Raw genomic sequence first — 19,348 nt, forward strand, 5'->3', positions numbered from 1 at the left:
AAAGCTGGGGGATGTTGTAGCATGATGAGGGAGATTAAGAAGGAAACACAATTATGTTGGGAGTAAACATGTACTCTCTCTCGTTTGTGTCTTCCGGACCAACGATTTTATTGTTAACAGCCATATGTTCTATTTTTTAATAAATGACTCCTGAAAGCCAAAGTTTCTATAATGATGTTACACAATGTTGATTTTTATTCATTTGGTGTTTTTCTCATGGTTAAGACGTCTCTCAGCTGGCAAAGACAAGACAACACCCTCATGTACCATCAAACTAGGACTTGTGGGCTTCTACCCCAACCCTTTATTTAAACAATCTATTCTTTGAAGATTCTGACATAAAAGTGCCCTCAACCTCAATAAACTACTAACCAATTGTAAAATGGCTTTCATTTCACCCTACCTCTCTGAACCATCTACAGTTCGTTCCACTAAGTTTAATGAATTCCTCTCTTGAGGCCCGTAACCGACATGTAACATGTTTAGATACCTGTCATGCTATGGAGGTCTGTCCTATAGAGAACATGTATAGCTCCCACGCCTCTCTACACCATGTGACCCTGACCCCATAACAGATGAGCTGCGGTCCACACATTCCTGAGAGGTCATCTCTATAATAAGAAAACTACTGTATTGACTTAGGCTCCACACCCCCCCAAGTGGATCCCAAGGTCTTAACTACAGATATTGCTACAGTATGATGTGGCTGCTTCCGGAAGGCTCAATTGAGGAGCTGTTGACAGGGTGAGAACAGAGACTGCCACCATATCGTCTGTGTTCTACAACAAAGGCCCGCATGCACGGCAACACGGGCCTTGTTCTCACTGGTGCAGCTAAAATAGAAACCGCGAGAGCAGCTAGAGGAGCGAGTGTCGAAGATGACCCTATTTCAGGCCATGGGACCCAGCTGGTGCAGTGAGCGCTCTGCTGGGCAGAGAGGAGAGGGGTCACCCGGACGACTGGCACCTGACACCTGAGAGTGCGTGGGAGGGAAGGACACAGCTGATGGCTGGCTAGGGCGGGGCAGGCCAGTGGGGCAGGGCAGAGGAATGGGGGGCTGCAGGGCAGGGGAGTGGGAGGCAGAGAGGCAGGGGAGGGAAGCGCAGGGCAGAAGGGCAGGGCAAATCAGTGGGGGTCAGATGGACAAAAGGGGCGTGATAAGACAAATCTACTGGACATACAGCTCCAAACTGAATATCTCTCACTGCTGGGTGTCTGTGAGACAGGATGGCTCAATACCTCCCTTGCTGAGTATTCCATCATTGTTTGTGTTAAAAGAAAAAAAGAAAAAAGTAGTGGTGCTAATTTTGTCCCGCTCCCCTGTGTCCTTGGAATGAAAACCAGATGAGCAGGGCTGAAACAGCAGCCGAGACCGGCCTTCCATTCCTCCACCATGAAGGAAGCCTGAGGGGAACCAGGCTGGGTCACAGAGAGGGAATTCAAGCTTTGTCAAGGGAACTAATAAAAACAACCAATAAATACACCCACTGCTTGCTTACATAAGTGTCCCACTGTGCAATATCCCGAGGAGAGGGAAACTTTGCTGTTACAAGTATCATAAATGTTTGGAGGAAGAGGTGTTAACTGTACGAGACATGAACCTTCAGTCACCCATAATCAATCTAGAAAATAATATTTTATGTGTCGTACATCTCATAAAGAAATTAATCTAGGCCATCCGTTTAATAATAAACGGATGGCCTTGAATCTTCAGACAAAAACACCTGCCCTCAATCATTGTAGCACAGATTGTAATGTCCTGAACTATTTGACTGTGGTATTTAGCCCCATCTTCATCTTGTGGACAGGAAGTACTATTGTGAAGCCCTCAGATACCATCAATAGCCTTGCCAACCAATAGCAGGGAACCTCATCACTCTCCAGCCCAGAAGTTTCATTCCCACGTCTCATTGACCAGCAAACCCAGCCCTGATAATGGATGCCGTAACTGGGCAATGGCCTCCCCTAGCCCGGCCTGTGAGGCCCCGTGTGCTGTGGAACCGGAAAGGAGAAAGTGGCTGTAGCTGCCTGGCTCTCTGCCACGCCATTTCCTCAACAGCAGAGCTCCTACCGTTAGCTCTCTTTCTCTCCACCACAGCACTGCTACATTCCTGCCATAGTCAGAGGACTTCACTGATTGGAGCTTTGTGAGCCAGTGGTCTTGATAGGCTGGGGTGGTTTGTGGCTAGCTTCAGACCGAGTTGGAACTCGATGGAGTTGTGCTGTGATTATTCGTTGTGCGAATGTCAAGACAAAGGGTGTTTGGAGAGGAGATGGTGTACAACTGGACAGAGGACAAGGTTTGGAAAGCTCAGTTTAACAAACAAATGTGATCATTCAAACAAAAGAGTAACATATTTTGCATTGCGTACATATCAGAATTGTTTATTGAACACTTCAAATGTCAGGAGGAGTTAGCAAAACCAGATATGTTTCAGCAATGAAAACGTAGGGAATGAATCCTTCTGACCCCAGATTATTTCTGTGTTCAGCAACTGCAAATATCAAACAGCAATACATAAAATATATATCTTCCTATGGGAGAATAGATAGCAAATTTAATGATACCATCAATACATTAACAACATGATTTGTCATCAGGAAATCCTACACAAAAATACACAAAAGAAAAGGAAATATATACCAATCCCTTCAACACTTCTGGCCTGAGCGTGTCGACTCAGTGGCTCCTGGTTCCTCTAACGATGGAGATCCATTGGATGTGCTGTAGAAAAGTTCACAACTACAGTGGCCAATCCAACAACCTCTCTGTGCTCAAACATGGTGGCCACAGCCAGGCCCTGGCAGGGGTCCCGGGGACCCCAGGGGCCAGTGGGGACTGTCTCCTCACAGCTCAGACTCCTACTTCACCTCTCCTGCCCACCAGTCAGGAAGCCTGGCCTAAGACAGGTCCGCTCACCCACTCTCTAAATAACAGAGGGGACCTGTATGTGTTCGTTAAATACAGCATGTGGGTGTTTAAGCTTTTTAATGTAAGCCATGTATGTGGGGGCTTGGGGAGGGGGGGGGGGGGGGGGGGGGGCTGGAAGTTTGTCTGTCTGCTAGGGCTCTTATGCATTTCAAAAAGAGTGAGGGAGATTGAGAGCATAGAGAGAGAAAACTAGAGAGAGAGGGGGGAGGGGAGGAAAGAGGGTTCAGTACATAGCGTCCTCGTACATGTCCGTTCGCAGGCAGAAGAGGATGCCGCCTCCGAGCATGAAGATGGTGGCCCCCCAACCCAGGCCGTAGCCCCAGTTGAACTCATGGTAGGTCTGCAGAACTGCACCGTCGATGAACTTGATGGGGTAGAGCACCAGCGCGCAGGCCTGGAGAACCACTGGAAGACAAGAAACTCTGCATTAGACCCCATCCACGGCAGGAAACCGTAGCAACGTATGATGGCACGTACGATGGCGTGTCATGTACAGTCACGCCGTGGTGAGATGTCAGCCACTCGGGAGCCAGCGGAGTCGTGCTGATGCGGCGGTCTTTGAAGTTAGGGAAAAGATCCACCGTCCTGTCTCCAGGTGGAGTGACACCTCCATGTGCACAGCCTCACCCCCAGGGAGTTCTCCCCTGGCGCTCCTAACCCCCCGCCCCCACTCCCTCTATCCTCCATCCTCCCATGGGGTCTTTTCACACCCTGTCTGCCCCCCCACAGAGAAGCAACAGCTGTTTCTGAAGCCCGTAGCTAGCAGCTTAAGCTCAGGCATAACACACCAGCCCGTGCTCAAGAATGTACTGTATGTAGGTGTTGAGCTGCGTACTGTTCCCTACTGCTACTAATAGCTTGTATCAACCCATACAAGGGTTTGTGGAGACTTGGAAACTACTACTCTCAGAGTCACAACAAAGCACAATTTACCACAAAGACAAACAGATCAATAAGGACCAAATATGATACATTTTTTTCCACATACTTATAGGGGGCTTGCGGAATTCTATCCCAAGGAATGCAGACTTTCAAGTGGGCAAGGCATTCAATAACGATTTCCTAGACAAATACATAAACGGCCCGTGGTGTTTCTTAACTACTAGGGATCCTGCGTTCTGCTGGGCTGTGGTTGGATGTCTGGCGACACCAGTCATTATGGAAAACACATTGAGTCATACTGCCCCTCTAGAATGTTTATGCCGGCGTGTGAAAACTGGAACACGAAGATGTGGATTCCTTTTAGCTCTGTGTGGCATAGGGTGGTCCCTTCCGGTGTCACTTCAACAGACTCTAATGTCCTGCTGTGGCATAGTCACCAACATTAGTCATTTCCACATTGCACAGACCCTGAGGGGAACACTGACTCACTGTCGTCATAATGCATCCCATTTCCTATTAGTCAACACATTCCCTATACGGTACCTATTCAAAGAGATCCAGTGTTGGTAATGACTCGACTGTGATTGTGGTTCAGTCTTTTATTTCTATGCGTGTGAGTGTTTGTGTGTGCATGCAATTCCCCCCCCCCCCAATCCACACACACATAAAAAACAACACTACACACCGCACCGAGCGAATAGCTCGTCTTTTTTTCACTGTTTAAATGAGCACGTGGGAGGGGTGTATACATGTGGACTAACCCTAAAAGAGGAGACATTGTGTAATGTTCTCAGACTCCACCTATTTCCTTCCTGCAGGACATGGCGGTGTGGTCAGGAGGAGGGAGGGAGGGCGGCGGGGGGGGGGGGGGGGCAGCAGCCCAGGAACGTGACTGTGTTGATGGAGCCCAGGCGGAGCCCAAGCGTCTAGGGCTGAGTCTCTAGCCAGCAGACACACTCTCAGCCACTCAGACTCACTTACACACACCACCCTCCAGCCCCCCCCCCCCCCCCCCCCCCCCAGCCCTGCCGTCTCCTGGTCAGGTCTCTGCTGCCATAAGGGGACCTTTATCCTCGCCAGGTCTGAAAGCAATTACACACCACGGTAGGACACTGCATCTCATAGGGTACTCTGTTAATGACAAACAGCCATGGTCAATGCTGCAGTCTGGGTTGTAAAGAGTGAATTGTCTTGTGTAGTGCACTGTCCTAGCTGGACAGTTCTCACATGGATATAAAGGCCCAACAGTGGTCCTCACACCTGAGATGGAAGCTGTATTTTGTTGTTGAATTGAAACGACGCAATGGATGGATTGAATAGTTCAATAGATATGGTATCAATGGTATCGTTTTCTACACTTTCTGTAAGGATTTGTTAAGGAATCTCAGGGAGCAGTACCCATGACATAACAGGATGTCAGTTATATAATCAAGTTTTATATTGGGCTGGCAGGACTGGGCACAAACCAAGTAAGGCTGTGGTTTCTTGTCATCATTGTTTTCAAACCGCGTCTCATGGCTGTAAGTCAATCTATTTCTTTCTCTCTCTCTTGCTCTCTCTCTCTCTCGCTCTCTCTCTCTCTCTCATATACCATCACAAACGTACAGAGAAAGGCAGATAGAGAAAGCTAAAGAGGGCATCTCTTTTTATATTCCTTGAGTTGCTCTTCATGCTCTCTCCTTAATGGTTTGGGGTATGTGCAGTACCTTAGTTGATTTGCAACAATCCACAGAAGACGAATTAAAGAGAATTTGTTTCGAATAATTTCTTTCATGAGTACAATGCTGCTCAGCAATGTCATTCCTAGTCTTCTTTCACGACACCCAGAGGGCGAGAGAGATGAGAGAGAAATGAGAGAGAGACAAAGAGAGAGAGAGCGAGAGAGAGAGAGAGAGCTGTGGGAGAGTGTGTTTTTTCCCTGCAATATTATCCATGAGGGAATACATTCCTGTCTTCATTGGTAACAGTGCAAATTCTGCGGCTGCTTTGTCTTGGCACACAGCAGTCTGCTTTCAGGGGTTCACAGCAGATTCTTCACCGTGGATAGAGGGAGAGAGAGAGAGAGAGAAAGAAAGAAAGAAAGAAAGAAAGAGAGGAGAGAGAGAGAGAGAGAGAGAGAGAGAGAAGAGAGAGAGAGAGAGAGAGAGAGAGAGAGAGAGAGAGAGAGAGAGAGAGAGAGAGAGAGAGGGAAAGAAAGAGAGAGAGAGGGAGGGAGGGAGGGAGAGAGAGAGAGCTCAACCAGAACCAGAACCATCACCCCCGCCTCCCAACCCTCCTTGCACACTCCTACTGGAAACTCACACTTGCCTGACTTTAAAACGGAACCAAATCTAGTCAGATAGAGAGGCCTGTCTATATGGAAATCTAAAACTAATGGGTGTAAATACCAATTGTCTTTGTCTGTGTGTCTGTGCGAGAGCATGGTTTGTCTGGGTGTGTGTGTCTGTGTGTATGCATGTGTGTGTGTGTGTGTGTGTGTGCGCAAACACGAGCGCCTCACCTGCGGTGAACAGGAACACAGCCACAGTGCGGTAGTGCTGTCTGTGAGTCCCCCGGCACAGGGAGATGAGGGCGATCAGGAAGGCCACCAGCGTCACTGCAGCTCCAGACAGCAGCAGCACCAGGGTGGCTATCTGCCAGTCTGCGGGACAACACACACCATCAGCACACACTTCCTCCCGTCCTGACGACCCCCGTTCACGATCAGACCCCCGCAAGCTCAGACAAGTCTACCCATGACACAAGCTGGGGTGACACGTGTGAGAGAGGTTTCATAAAGAGATGCCATTTGAATTGATTCTGACGAGCTCCGGGTAACATTCCACATCCCGTCTGCTACCCACTGTCCAACCCAGGCTTGGCGGACCAGGGTGCAGGGCGCCACAACCTGATCCCTCTCACTTGACTGGCTGGCCTCAAAGGCCCGGGAGAGGTTTACTGAAGGTAGCTAATGAGGCCAGCCTAACCGTGACTGCGTGACTCAGCGCCCCCCCCCCCCCCCCCCCGGTCCCTGACTCCTTTGTCTCCTGGGGTGTTAAAGCCCCTTAGCGCCCCCCCTCATCCCTCAGGACCAGCCTCCAATTCAGCCCTCCACATTCCACAGCAACAGAGGACGATTCGCCACACCAGTCCATAATGCTCCCTTTCGCCAGGCTGCTGGTTTCTGGTTGGACGGCAGGCTGACTGGCTGGCTGGTTGATTGGCTGGTTGACTGGCTGGGACAAGTGAAGTCCACACGACTACTGACGATGGATGTTGAGTGTTCCTGGGTCTGGATCGGCCCAGGGAGGAATAAGCAAAGGTGCCCCCCCCAGGATGTCACTGCGCCCAGCCCCCCCCCCCCCCCCCCCCCCTGGGCACAGCATGGGTCTGTAGAGTGACAGGTGTTTTCCAGGCAGAGATAACGCCCCATGCTGGGTTCTGATGAGAGGGTTGTGATAATGTTGAAATGACTGCACCAATAGGATGGGGCTGGGAGTGGATGATACGCTGTTAAAGAGGACACCGACTGAGAGAGAGTTCACCTCCCGAGCCCACCCTCCATCTGGTGTCTGTCTCCACAGGCTCCCTGCCGACATCTCTGGGCTGAGCTGGAGGCAGCGATGAAGACAGCTGCGTGAGTTACCTACTGAGGCTCTCCCTGCTGGTAGCACAAACACAACACCGACACTTCTGGAACCCTTAAGCTGGCGGAGCTACTGGGAGATTGTTACATTCCTCAGTTGTGGGCTGACTAATTGTGGGAGGAAAGGGAAGCAATGGGGTGCTCCAACAATGCAACAATAGGCCGTTACAGCATGATGATGACATGCTGCCGACTGGATGCCATTCGCTTCAGAGGATGGTTTCATGGTCGTTCTAGGGCTTTCTAGATTTAGCCTAGCAACTTTTGGTCTCAATGTCTTGTCTTGTATCATGTATCTGTGCCTGAGAAGATACTCTTCCTCTCAGGGGCTGTAAACGGTGTATCTAATCATGCTTTGTGTGCTTCAGCCCTTCCAGCCCCATCCCCCAATTCAAAGGGAGAGCGACGGACTCGGTAACACGGATAACAAAGCGCTGGTGTGCCCTCTCCACCAGAGTCACAACAATAGGTGGTACACACCCACCTGCATTCACAATGGCTAGAGAGGTCAGTGGAGCACCCATATGGCACAGTGTCACAGGGACAAATCGCTCAGCAACTGCTTACTGAGAGAGAAAAACTCATTGCAACAGATCAACAAACCGTGACGTTATTAGATATCATAGATTAGTCACTTGCAGGCAATCCCAGATAAATCAACGCGGTCTCGTAATTCGGAAAAACAGAAAAAAGGCGGACGAGAAATCCCAGAAAAGAAAACATCGGCATCGGACAATGAGCTAATGCCAATCACAGTACAGTAAATTGATAATGGTCCATTGTTTTATCTCGGCCGCAGCACCCACCCACAAAATAATCGTTCCCAAATCGTTTCCCTAGGCTCACGATACTGATTGTACCTATCATGATACTCATCCTTGTTCCCTTTGCAGCTATAATACAGAGACAATCTACTTTTTCTGGCCTACATAATTTTCTAAACCAAAAATCGCATTCCTGGGAATTGGCTATAAAAAAGTTGGAGTAACATTTATGTAGACTAATCGTCAAGGCACTGGAGTTATTGACATCGGTTAATTGGCCATGGCAAAGCGCCTTTATTTGCAGCCAGAAGTGTGCATTTATTTAAAACGCTGGTTTGAAGAGAATTGTTTATTCTTACCAGATGTGAGGGTGGAGTTGCAACTCCAGCGAGAGTATGCGATCGTCGCCTCTGATTCTGTGCATGCCTCCCATAGCGACAAAGAAAAACGATCCGCCGTTACCCAAGCGGGGCTCAATAACGCAACGATGTCCAAACACAGAGCAAGAAAAACACAAAGTAAAGCGATCAACTTGAACGGTCGGAAAACGTACACTTCATTCACAGACATTTTTTCATAATAAGTTAACCAACGAAATCCGCGGAGGAGGCTAGTACACACGTTCCTTTCAGCAGGTCTGAAAGTTCTGAATCGTTTACATCTAGTTTGGATAGAGTGAACCATCCCACACAGACCGCGTCTGTGCTAAAAGTATGTGCGTACGATGCGTTTCGTTAGCTACCGTGCGCCCCCGTCTGGCCAACCGTGACAATAGTTTATTAGGACTGCCATGAAGGTCCCAATAACAAAAAGGTGGAAAACATGAACCATCACATGCCTGAACAGCTCCTGCCACAAGGCTTCATGTTGTGAGGAATATTTGGCTCTACGGGGGACATACCGCAATAGGGTAGAACAGGCCCGCTAAGTGGATAAGGACGCTCTCTCAGTCATTATTGTTCTGTAGTTTTCTTACTGTTGGTCAGAACTTCAGTCCAAAGACTTCTGACAGAAGTCTATTTATTACATCCAATTATTTAAGTTGGACATTGCAGAGTCATGTTATTAGACATTGACAGGTACACCCAGCATAGGCCCACTTGCCATTTCATTTTACGAACCCAAAGGCTTAGTCTGTGTTTGTAGGCCTTGGAGTTGAGACCATGGTTTACCCACTCTATTATTGATGCATGAGGTCTACCTAATCAAAAATGCAACACAAAATTAGTTGCCTAAAAAAATCAAAATTCATGCTTATTTTGCAGTTCAACACATCATCAACACAACTGATTAATAAAAGAAGATAGTTTTTTGCTGTAGAAATCGTTCTTTCCCTTACATAACAGGCTGTCAAATCTGAAAAATAATTCAGCAAACTGGGTGATTTGAAATCCAGTTTCTTCAAATTACAAGATGTTTTTTTCCCACTCTCAATGGTTTGGCAAATTGCCTAAATGTATCAATCAAGACCCATTGCTTGTGTGCTGGCTGAATAATCAATGGGCTACAGTCTATTAGGCCCTCTAAGATCGATGGCGATTCAGCAGAAAAGACTTGGATTGGATAAACATTCCATTAAAGCCCTGACACTGAAAAGATAGTACATGAAAGCAACCTGCTTTGAATTCGACTGTATCAAAAGTCTATGATTAACACTCAGGGTTGTGGACAAGATCTGTGTGGTGAGCTGCCTGGAACATTCTGTGAACATTTTTCCCAACATTCTGTCACTGTTTATTTCGTCCATGCAACCACTCCATTAATTGTTAATTCGTCGCCAAGAGGCAAGCATATATATAAACACCATAGCGAAAAGCCATTAAATAATATTGAAGAAAACACATCTTATTTTACCATTAGATCCGATTAGAGAATCAGAGGTTTATTGTAAAATATGTATTTAATGTATTTCTGTAGCTACCTTCCACGGTGTATTTTGAGATACAGCAGATGTGCGCGGCTGTCCTACATAAAGAAAGCGCTTGGAGATCTCACGCACTCTTCTGGCGTGACAAGGAGACCCAGCCTTATACGCTCGTTCAAAATACCGTGTATCTTCGAAACCTCGGAATGCCCGTTAGCTACACATAATTCCCACAACGGACTTCTAGCACATTTCCATGCAGATGGGACATAAGCAACTGACAGATTTCATATATTTCAACACTGACAGCGACAGTTCAGAGAAGGGACTATACAGATCACCATGTTGGACGAGGAAATCATCTGGAGGAACTTTCTCACTCCATCTCCCGAAGGCTATTCAAAGCCACCTTTCAATTCCAGCAACCAGCACATCTGGACTACAACAATCGCGCAAATAGGGCGTCAAGACCCAAGGCTACCAAGTTTATCTACATACCTCGGACTTTTTGTTTGTCTGCTATTGTTTTTACTGGCCTTGGTGATAGTGATGCTTTACCGAATGAAACACACCATTGCACCGTTGCCGTCGGATATGGAGAGCGCAGGTCACACAGAGATGTTCCCAGATGTAGAGCTTATGGAACCGACACAGGTTTAGCCTAAAGTGACGATGAACAGTGATAATGAGAATTTTGTTGACATATTGTAATGTTGTTGCTGGGTTCATTTTTATTGTTCGCTTCGGCAGTCTTTAATTTCAAACCCAAAGGTAGAATATTACAGCTTCAGCATGGTTTAAAGCAGAGGCGATGTGACGATCCCTTCAAGATTTTAGATTTAAAAATTCCTAGCCTGTAGGCCTATTCAAGACTCAATATACAGGAGGATAATGTTTTTTTGCGGAAGTATTCCTAGGTAAAAGTAGGATTACATATCGACCCAGGAATACTATTCTTCACACTCAAGTGCCAAGTTAATAGCTCGTGAAGTGCACCAAATTGATAAATTAACGACATTTAATATGTAGTATGTAGGCTAGTTTACAGAATGGTTATCAAAATAACCAGTGTATGTACAAAAGTAAAATACTTTTTATTATGTAAATCATTTGCCATTTTTGGTGAAATTAAAACCCTCAAAAAAACATTACGTACTACAATGGACCAATATTATTAACAACGGCAGTTTGGTAATCATTGTATTCACGCTGGCCAGGAGACGGCTGCATCTTTATCAAGTGCACTTTCTTTCATCTTGTTTTAATGAAATGCTTAATTAAAGCCATGACAGGGGATTCATGTTAAATTATTCCTCTACTACACTTAGATCTGTCTGACTGAAGGAGATGTGGTGGGTAGCTAATGGATCAGTTCTGGAGTGCATGAAAGCTAATTGGGGCACAGAGAGAGCCTGGGTTGAGGGCTGAGTAACCCTCTGTGATGAAAGCCCCCCTCCTTCCTTGTTATATTTTCATAAACAGACACAATGTGGAGAGAAGTAGCTCGCATAACAGGACGTTGGTCCAACATCCCTGTGTGATCAGTGAGACGGCTGTTGGAGAAGGTTCCAGAGAGGCAGGTGCGTCAGCTTGTCTGTGTCACAACAAACTCTGAGTGTTGATGAACATGAAGGGCCCCAAAGAATATAAATATAAAAAGGAAAATGATCTTTCTGACCTTCTGAGCCTTGCTTTTGTAGACACTTCTTTAGACACTTGCAATGTGCCTTTCTGGTTGCACTCTCTTTACTACTGGAAGATCCTATCACAATGTGTGGTTCCTGTCAGTTTGCTGTTTAACATGTAACTTGTTTTTGCTATTTTAACTGTTATGTTGATTATAGCATTCTCTATCTGTTGTTCTCTGGTGTGTACAGTAAATGACCACAATTCTCCTGTAAAGTAGAAAACTCATGTGTTTCATGTGCTCAATGTGTGATTGTGAATTCTGAAATATTTTAAATGATTTTCCTTTTGTCACATCCACATTCTTTTGAAAATAATTTTTTTTGTGGTGTAAATCTTAGATACAATTTGAATCTGTTACACTATCTGAAAAATAACAGCAGGCGTTTCTAAAGTAGCCCGTAGAACCGTGACAGGCTTTCACAGTGCAGCAGCATAGGAGATGACCGTGTTTATCGTCCCTATCCAAGCACCCCAATCTCACCTTCTCCACTGACAGAGACGGCTGTATTTGCTTGCTCTCTTTCAGTGATTACTTTCCCTGCTCTCTGACCTTGGGGTGCCGCTTGCATCATCACTGTGAGACCAAGCAGCTGAAATGATGGGAGACTTAGTCCTGTCATGAATAGAAAAGGACACATCCTTTTCAGATTAATAAAGGAGATGAAAACCTTCATCTGTGAATAACCGGTCCTGCACCGCGGTGTTCCATGGCAACGCTCATTCACAGTAAGTGATAAGAGCTGTGAAAGAGATGTTTGTGGCCATCACAGGGAAATAAAAATGTATTCTGGTTTGATTCTATAGGTTCAAACTTGGTTGATGGACATAGATTTTGCCTGGTGTTATTACAATTTCTTCATGGTTTGAGATGCCTCAATCTACCAACCGGCTTTTTAAAGTGTAAATTAAAGTGTGGTTGGAACAAGGGATTGGTTCATGGTCTATAGAGAGCTTCTGGTTTGTTCTTGTAATACTAAAGGTCAAAATTGTTCCTCCCTGCATCTGGAGATCTACCCTCCTGTTGGTTTTCACTTTCACCAGAGCTATAAAAAACATGATCCAGCTTTTCAATTGACTAATTATTAGTTGTGCTGGATTGGGGTCAGAATCTAAACATACAGAACGGTAGCTCTCCCACTGTAGGTATGAACCTTCACACCAGGGGGCGCCAGTGTAACCTGTTTATGAGCTGAACGGCCTATCAAATCTCCACTGTTGGTCTGAATAGATCACTCACAACATTTGTTAATGAACACAAAAATTCTGAATATTTTTTTTGATTAATAAATAAAATTGCTTTGACAGACATGATGGAATGAAAGATTTGATGAAAAATGTGTTTTACCCAATATAACCATGAAAAAGATCATGTGATCTCTCCCTAGAATCTCATATAAAGCGAGGACTACAAGTTCCCTAACTCCCCACCAGGTGGCATCTCAGTCTCACAGTTGTCACCAGTGATGAATTGACCTACTGAATGTCCTTTGGAGTTGGACGTTCAGTGGACACAAGTTGGAGCCTTAAAAAAAAACACCTACTATTGGACAGCAACAACAGTATATTTGCCCTTATCAGTAAAGTTTGATGGATCACCTCCATTGATGTCAACATGAAACAGATGAGAGTGAACTCTTCCTTTGGAGTTACAAAAAGAACCCAAGTTCAGAGAAAAACAAAGTTGGACAACAATCACTGGCCATCCTATTTGATCCTCTTTCCCAGCTCGATCTGTCGTGAGCTTTTCAACACACCCCATTGAGACAGTCGTTTCCGTCCTGGGAAACATGTTTATGACATACAGGTCACAACCAAGGTGTGGCTGGGATGAGCTCACCTGCCACACTCCTTGTATGTGGGCCACTTTTGTCCCACTTGTATTTTTAAGGGCACAGCTGTTTTTAAAGTGCAACAACAATGGGAATATCCACACATTGTCAGTACTGGGGCAAAGACTTAGTGGTCTGTAAGCTTGTCTTAAATACATTGAATAAACAGAACTGAATTCATACAGTTTCTCTTTTACTGAAGCAAGTTAATGCCTGCTATGTCGGTGAGCTTTCCATTCATTTAATCCCTAAACTATTTGTAATGAACATCTTATTTGTCTCTTTTATTAAGAAAACACATCATAACATTTGAGTAAATGAGGGATTGAATGGGTGGATCTCACACAGCTGCCAGCCCAAAGTAGGACATTGTTTCCTCCAAAAACGTCTCAATGGAAAGTTTAGATTAGGGGGCTGAGACCTTGCTAACGATGGGGTGCCAGTCCTGTGCCACAGTAATAGCAGGGTGTTTTTTTTCTTCTTTTGTTTGGCATTTAAAATGGAGGACACCCTCCGGTTTGCCTCCTGCATCAAATCCTAGGGCTTTAGATTTGATTCTATTAATATTGTGGAGCAAGACCCAGAGGCACACCAAATGTAGTACAAGCTTTTGTATTTGCTGAGAAGGTTTCTCTGAAAGAGTACTTGAGGTCCACTGTCTGGCTGAAGTTGAACTGAGGGATGTATTATTGGGAGTACAATATGGGAGATGAGCTTCATCACTCATTTAAGAGAAAAACATAGACCTGTCCATCAAACAAGATTCACGTGTCAGTGACAATTGTTAGACAACTGCCTCGTCTCATTACAAGGTCATAGACATGGCTTCTCTACAGTAAATGGGACTTTTGTCCTATTGGCCACTAGAAGTGAAACAGTTCTTCCCCGGAACCTAAAGTAGAATAATTCCACCCTCCAAAGCGTTTCCCTGAGTCTAAATTAGAGGCTTTCACTAGGCCTGACATTCAGCGTGTTAAATGGGTGTTGCAGCCTAATGCCACCCACCCCGGTCTGTCTGCATGGCAGTGCCAGGATGCCAGCAGGATGGCAGGGCAGGGGGGCTCCAGTCTGAGGCGGTCCTGGGGACACGATAATGCCCGCTCCCTTTTGACGGCCCATCCTCCCCTGTGGGTGTGCATTGTGCCCTGTCATCCCTCTCCAAAACCCCCTCATTAGAAAACACGCTAAAGATACAAGGCTACTTGTTTCTCTGCACAAAAAAAAGGTAACCGGCTGTGGTAACCATAGTGATGGGAGAGCGGATGAAGGAAATCCAGGTCATGTCTCTCTCTTTAGCCCCCCCCCCACCAATGCTGCCCCTCCATCTATTGTAACCACCCACCAAACCATCCCCTTGTTCCTTTTCCTCTGCACCGTTTGGTAAGTATGGACATAACGCTTTTTGCATCCCACATACCAGCAAGGGGTCCACCACCCCCCCCGGTTACTGCCGCAGACATCTATCCGTTTACTGAGACAGTGTCTGGCTGGGAAAAATGAATCAGAGTAGCCATTAAAAGATCTGTGTTTAATGTGTCTTGAATTTATGTAATTCCTTCTTCATTTTTCCCCTCCTTACAGTAACAAGGAGGGGGAGGAGGAGGGGGAGGAGGGGGAGGAGGGGGAGGAGGGGGAGGAGGGGGAGGAGGGGGAGGAGGGGGAGGAGGGGGCCGTCTGCCAAAACTGAGAAGCAGAGTGAACTTGCTGTGACCTCGCTGTAACTCCTTACCTCCCGGAGTCAGAGGGAGGCTCTGTTCTCCTCTCTGTCTGACCTCTGACCTCTGGCCAGGCATGACCCTTACTGTGAACCTGCTATCTCCCTGCAGAGGCTCAATATTACAAACTCACGCTCATGTTGAGCAAGAGCACAAATAGCATTAAGGCAAACACAGTTTGAAACTTGAAACTAAGAGGGGAAAATATAATAGGCTTGATCACATGATGATCACATGATGATGTCATCCACTTGTACTGGCCTTCTTTGTGGTTTCCTGGCAGTGTGACTGAGCTCAGTTACTGGCCCAAGCTCCCGGCATGTCCTAAGGCACGAATGATCCTCACGTCTAAGCCTATGGAGGGGTCATCACATCATAGCCCTGCAGTCATCAACAGGAAGCGATCCTGTACCCTCAGTGTCCTAGTCTCCACGGCAACCCCCCCCCCCTCATATCCTGTCAGGCCGCTAGTCTATGGGATGACGTCATGGCGCCCCCCAGTCAGCCCCTCAGCGGTGTGATGTCCCAGAGTGCTGAGCAGAGTGAGAGGAGGAGGGCTGATGTATCTGTTCAGACACAAGACGAGGAAAGCTGTTCTCACAGCGCTTATCGCATACTCAGCCTCCCATCAGCTCAGCCCGTCAATCCTCCCTGAGTCGAAACAGAGTCGCTAAACTGCCGATCAATAAAAGTTGCATCAGAGCCCTGCTGATGATGACAACGAGATTCATTATCGGTCATCGTACAGACTGCAGACCGTTCATGGATTGAGGTTCATGGATTGTGTTGATTCTGATCACTGGTGGTCTCACCACGATCAGTAAGTGGACCGTGTGGAGCAGAAGGTGGTCTGGGAGTGTGGTCTGTGACATGCTTGCGTGTAAAAAGGGCTATACAAATACATTTGAATTTGATTTGGTCTCTCTTCTCATTAAGCGATTAGAGCGTAACACCTCAAAATGCAACATCTCATCAATATTCAAACAAAGCAGAGTTATGTACATAACTTACTGCAATATTTAACAGGATCCTAACAGGTCATGCATCATGAAGTCTATGTAGAAGTTTAAGACGAGAAAGAGGGAAGGTTTTTACATTTAACAAACGCTCTTATCAAGAGCGACTTACAGTAAGTACAGTGACATTCCCCCCGAGGCAAGTATGGGTGACGTGCCTTGCCCAAGGACACAACGTCATTTTGCACAGCCGGAATCGAACCGGTAACCTTCAGATTACTAGCCCGACTCCCTAACCGCTCAGCCACCTGACTTCCTTGTTGGAGCTGGTTTTATAGAAACACCCACCATACCAGTTTGATGAAATGAAATATCAGCTCTAACTGAGTTATAAGATCCATTTCCAGGACAAGATTAGATTGAGGGGTCCTTATTGGATCAGTGCTAAAATGGATATGATTGTTTTCACGAGTTTATTGCCACTGATGTCATATTATCACATCCTTTTGAGAACATCCCAAATCCAAAATAACCAACTGTTTGATATCCGGTCATCATCCAGTGTAAACAAGCCAAGAAAACAACACATTTGCATCCCCAGATTCTACTTTTCCCTGACAGACTTTCTCTGTTTCTGCTGTCTGAAAAGGTAGTGAGGACAAAGAACTTATATCCTATACTCTTTGGTGGGGGTAAGTGGTAACTCTGGGGCGGGCATATGTGGATTGTGATGTCATATCCTGCTGGGTGTCACAATCACCACGGGGTCTGAGTTGTGTTCCTCTCCACCTCTCACTCTGAGTCTCTATCAGCCTGGCCTGGTTATATCTCTGCCAGCCTGCATGTAGACATCTGCCTCCATGTTTACATCCTTGTGCACCCGTTGCTATGGCAGACAACCCCCTCCACCCCCCCCCTCCCCTCCCCTCCCCCCCCACCCACCCAAACCCCACCCCACTCACCACTCAAGCCCCTCCTCTTGAATACCCTGCATCCTTTTCTCATGTTTCCCCAAATCACCAGCTGTGAGCTTCTCTGTCTTACAGTACTTCTACAACACTCCTCATCTCTCTCTCTCTCTCTCTCTCTCTCTCTCTCTCTCTCTCTCTCTCTCTCTCTCTCTCTCTCTCTCTCTCTCTCTCTCTCTCTCTCTCTGTCTCTCCTGTCAGATGAACAGTACAACTTTCTCTGTCACTTTCCACCTCTTGCCTTGTGCATCCCTCACACAAGATACACGCTCTACTGCTGATCAGACTTGGTCATTTCCACAACTCCCCCCCCATTTTGCTACAATAAGGAGTCAAAGAAATACAAACGAGCTTAACCCCGGTTATTCAGGGACTGAGAGATTATGAATGTACTCAAAGAGATTCTGAAGTGTATCTGAACCATGCAGGCCTAATCCACAACAGCTTTTGAATGAGGCCCAGTGTGGGTTCCATTTGGCAGCAGCATTGTGTGACGTTGGACCCCACAGAGTGGGTAATGTCCAAATCTGCCACCCACCCCTCCCTTTCATGTGCCCTTCCCTCCTACCAAATGTACCCCCAGCCTGTTCTCCCTGACCTGGCCCCTCCCTCTGGCTGCTGGGTCGTCAGGCAGCGGGCGGTGGCCGGTTCAGACAGCTGAGGGTGGTGGTGAGGAGGCTGTGGTCATGGTGAATTAAAGATATGTGTGACATGCACAGCAGCGGATCCAGAAGGCAACAACAGCTGAGTTCAAAAGTGTGGCTTTTTGAGCCTGCAGGGAGGGGTCTGGTTAAAAACATTTGAGAGTGACCCCTTCTGTAAAGAAACAATTCGGATATCTAATACTAGCTCTTTAAACAGACTCACTGCATATATTTTTTGGAGGGGGATCAGAAATGACCTCATCTGTATTGAAACATCTCACTGTGAAATCTGTGAAAACTGCTATAAGTAAGAGTTCAAACCTGATACATTGCAGCTTAGCTAACGGTCATCCCATTCGTTCAAAAATAAAGGCCACATGACCACCACTCTGTGGAATATGGAGTCTGGTGGAAACTATACAAGGCAATCTACCCTCCACCCTTTCCTTTGTACAACAGCAGAAACCGAGGGCATGAAAACACCACACAGCAGCGCTGGTGGGTCATGTGGGCGCATCGGTAGTGTTTGTGGAAGGGAGAAAACCAAGGCCACAGGCCATAACTTACAGTGAGAAACTTGGTTCTTATTGGAATTCATCTCCTGTGAACGTGAGTGATGGCAGGTCTTTGGAAATGTGTTAGCGGCCTCTAACCAACTCGGACGGGTTCACAAATGGAGAACATCAATTACAATGTTGTTGTCTTGTGTTCTGGCTCACTTGGTGAGTCTCAGAAGCTGTGGGACCGGGCTCCAGTGGAGGTAACAAAGGTGTCCAGGCATGCCCGCCTGATAAGCTCGCTCAGGGTACATCTCAACCGCCTTTCCCATGACACCAAGCAGCAAGTCTGTGCTATCCTATCAGTGGTATGAATGACACCAATACCACACCAGAGTTGTGTTGGTTTTCTGACAGTTGCTAGGTTGGAACACGCTAACAAGACATCCCGGTGACACAGAATCACCTCACAGCAACATCCGGCTCTGCAGGGGGTTGTTGGGACAGCATCCAACAAACGTTATCGGACGGGTGTCTCGTGAGGCGTTGATGCTTATTTGACATTACATTACTCCCTCCTGCGAGCACAAGATGAGGTGGTTTACTGCTGAGTAAGCCATGTTTGTATTGATCCAGAGAGCTTGTCCGGCTGTCCTGAATGTCCCATCCCCCAGAAGACTTCACAAAGGCCAACCAGCAGGCCAGATGCTACAGCACGGAGATGATCAGGCTTTCATCTGACCTCCCTAAAGAGGGGCAGCATGACAGTGTCAGTCTTGATTATTCTTGAAGGTGCACTATAATGACTCTCCTTTGTCTGAGTGGATTAAACACAGGGGCAACACAAGGCCTGTTTTGTTGATAAGGATAATACCTATATTCAGGTGTGCATAGACTCGCACACACACACCCACACAAACAGACAGACAGAGATAAACAGGTGCCCATGGTTAATACATCTACAAACACCAGTGGTTAAGAGG

At 46.6% G+C, this 19,348-nt stretch overlaps 1 protein-coding gene across 1 annotated transcript; it reads right to left on the bottom strand.

The window, feature by feature from the left end:
- Window positions 1-2,357: 2,357 nt before the first annotated feature.
- Window positions 2,358-8,827, bottom strand: LOC136963313 (transmembrane protein 47-like). Its single transcript, XM_067257412.1, has 3 exons — window positions 8,563-8,827; window positions 6,315-6,455; window positions 2,358-3,337 (listed from the first exon to the last, which is right to left on the bottom strand). The coding sequence occupies exons 1-3, from the start codon at window positions 8,771-8,773 to the stop codon at window positions 3,156-3,158; spliced, it is 534 nt and encodes a 177-aa protein (XP_067113513.1). The 5' UTR covers window positions 8,774-8,827; the 3' UTR covers window positions 2,358-3,155.
- Between the last annotated feature and the right edge of the window lie 10,521 nt (window positions 8,828-19,348).

This window comes from Osmerus mordax, chromosome 19 (assembly GCF_038355195.1).
Source record: "Osmerus mordax isolate fOsmMor3 chromosome 19, fOsmMor3.pri, whole genome shotgun sequence".
NCBI classification, from domain to species: domain Eukaryota; kingdom Metazoa; phylum Chordata; class Actinopteri; order Osmeriformes; family Osmeridae; genus Osmerus; species Osmerus mordax.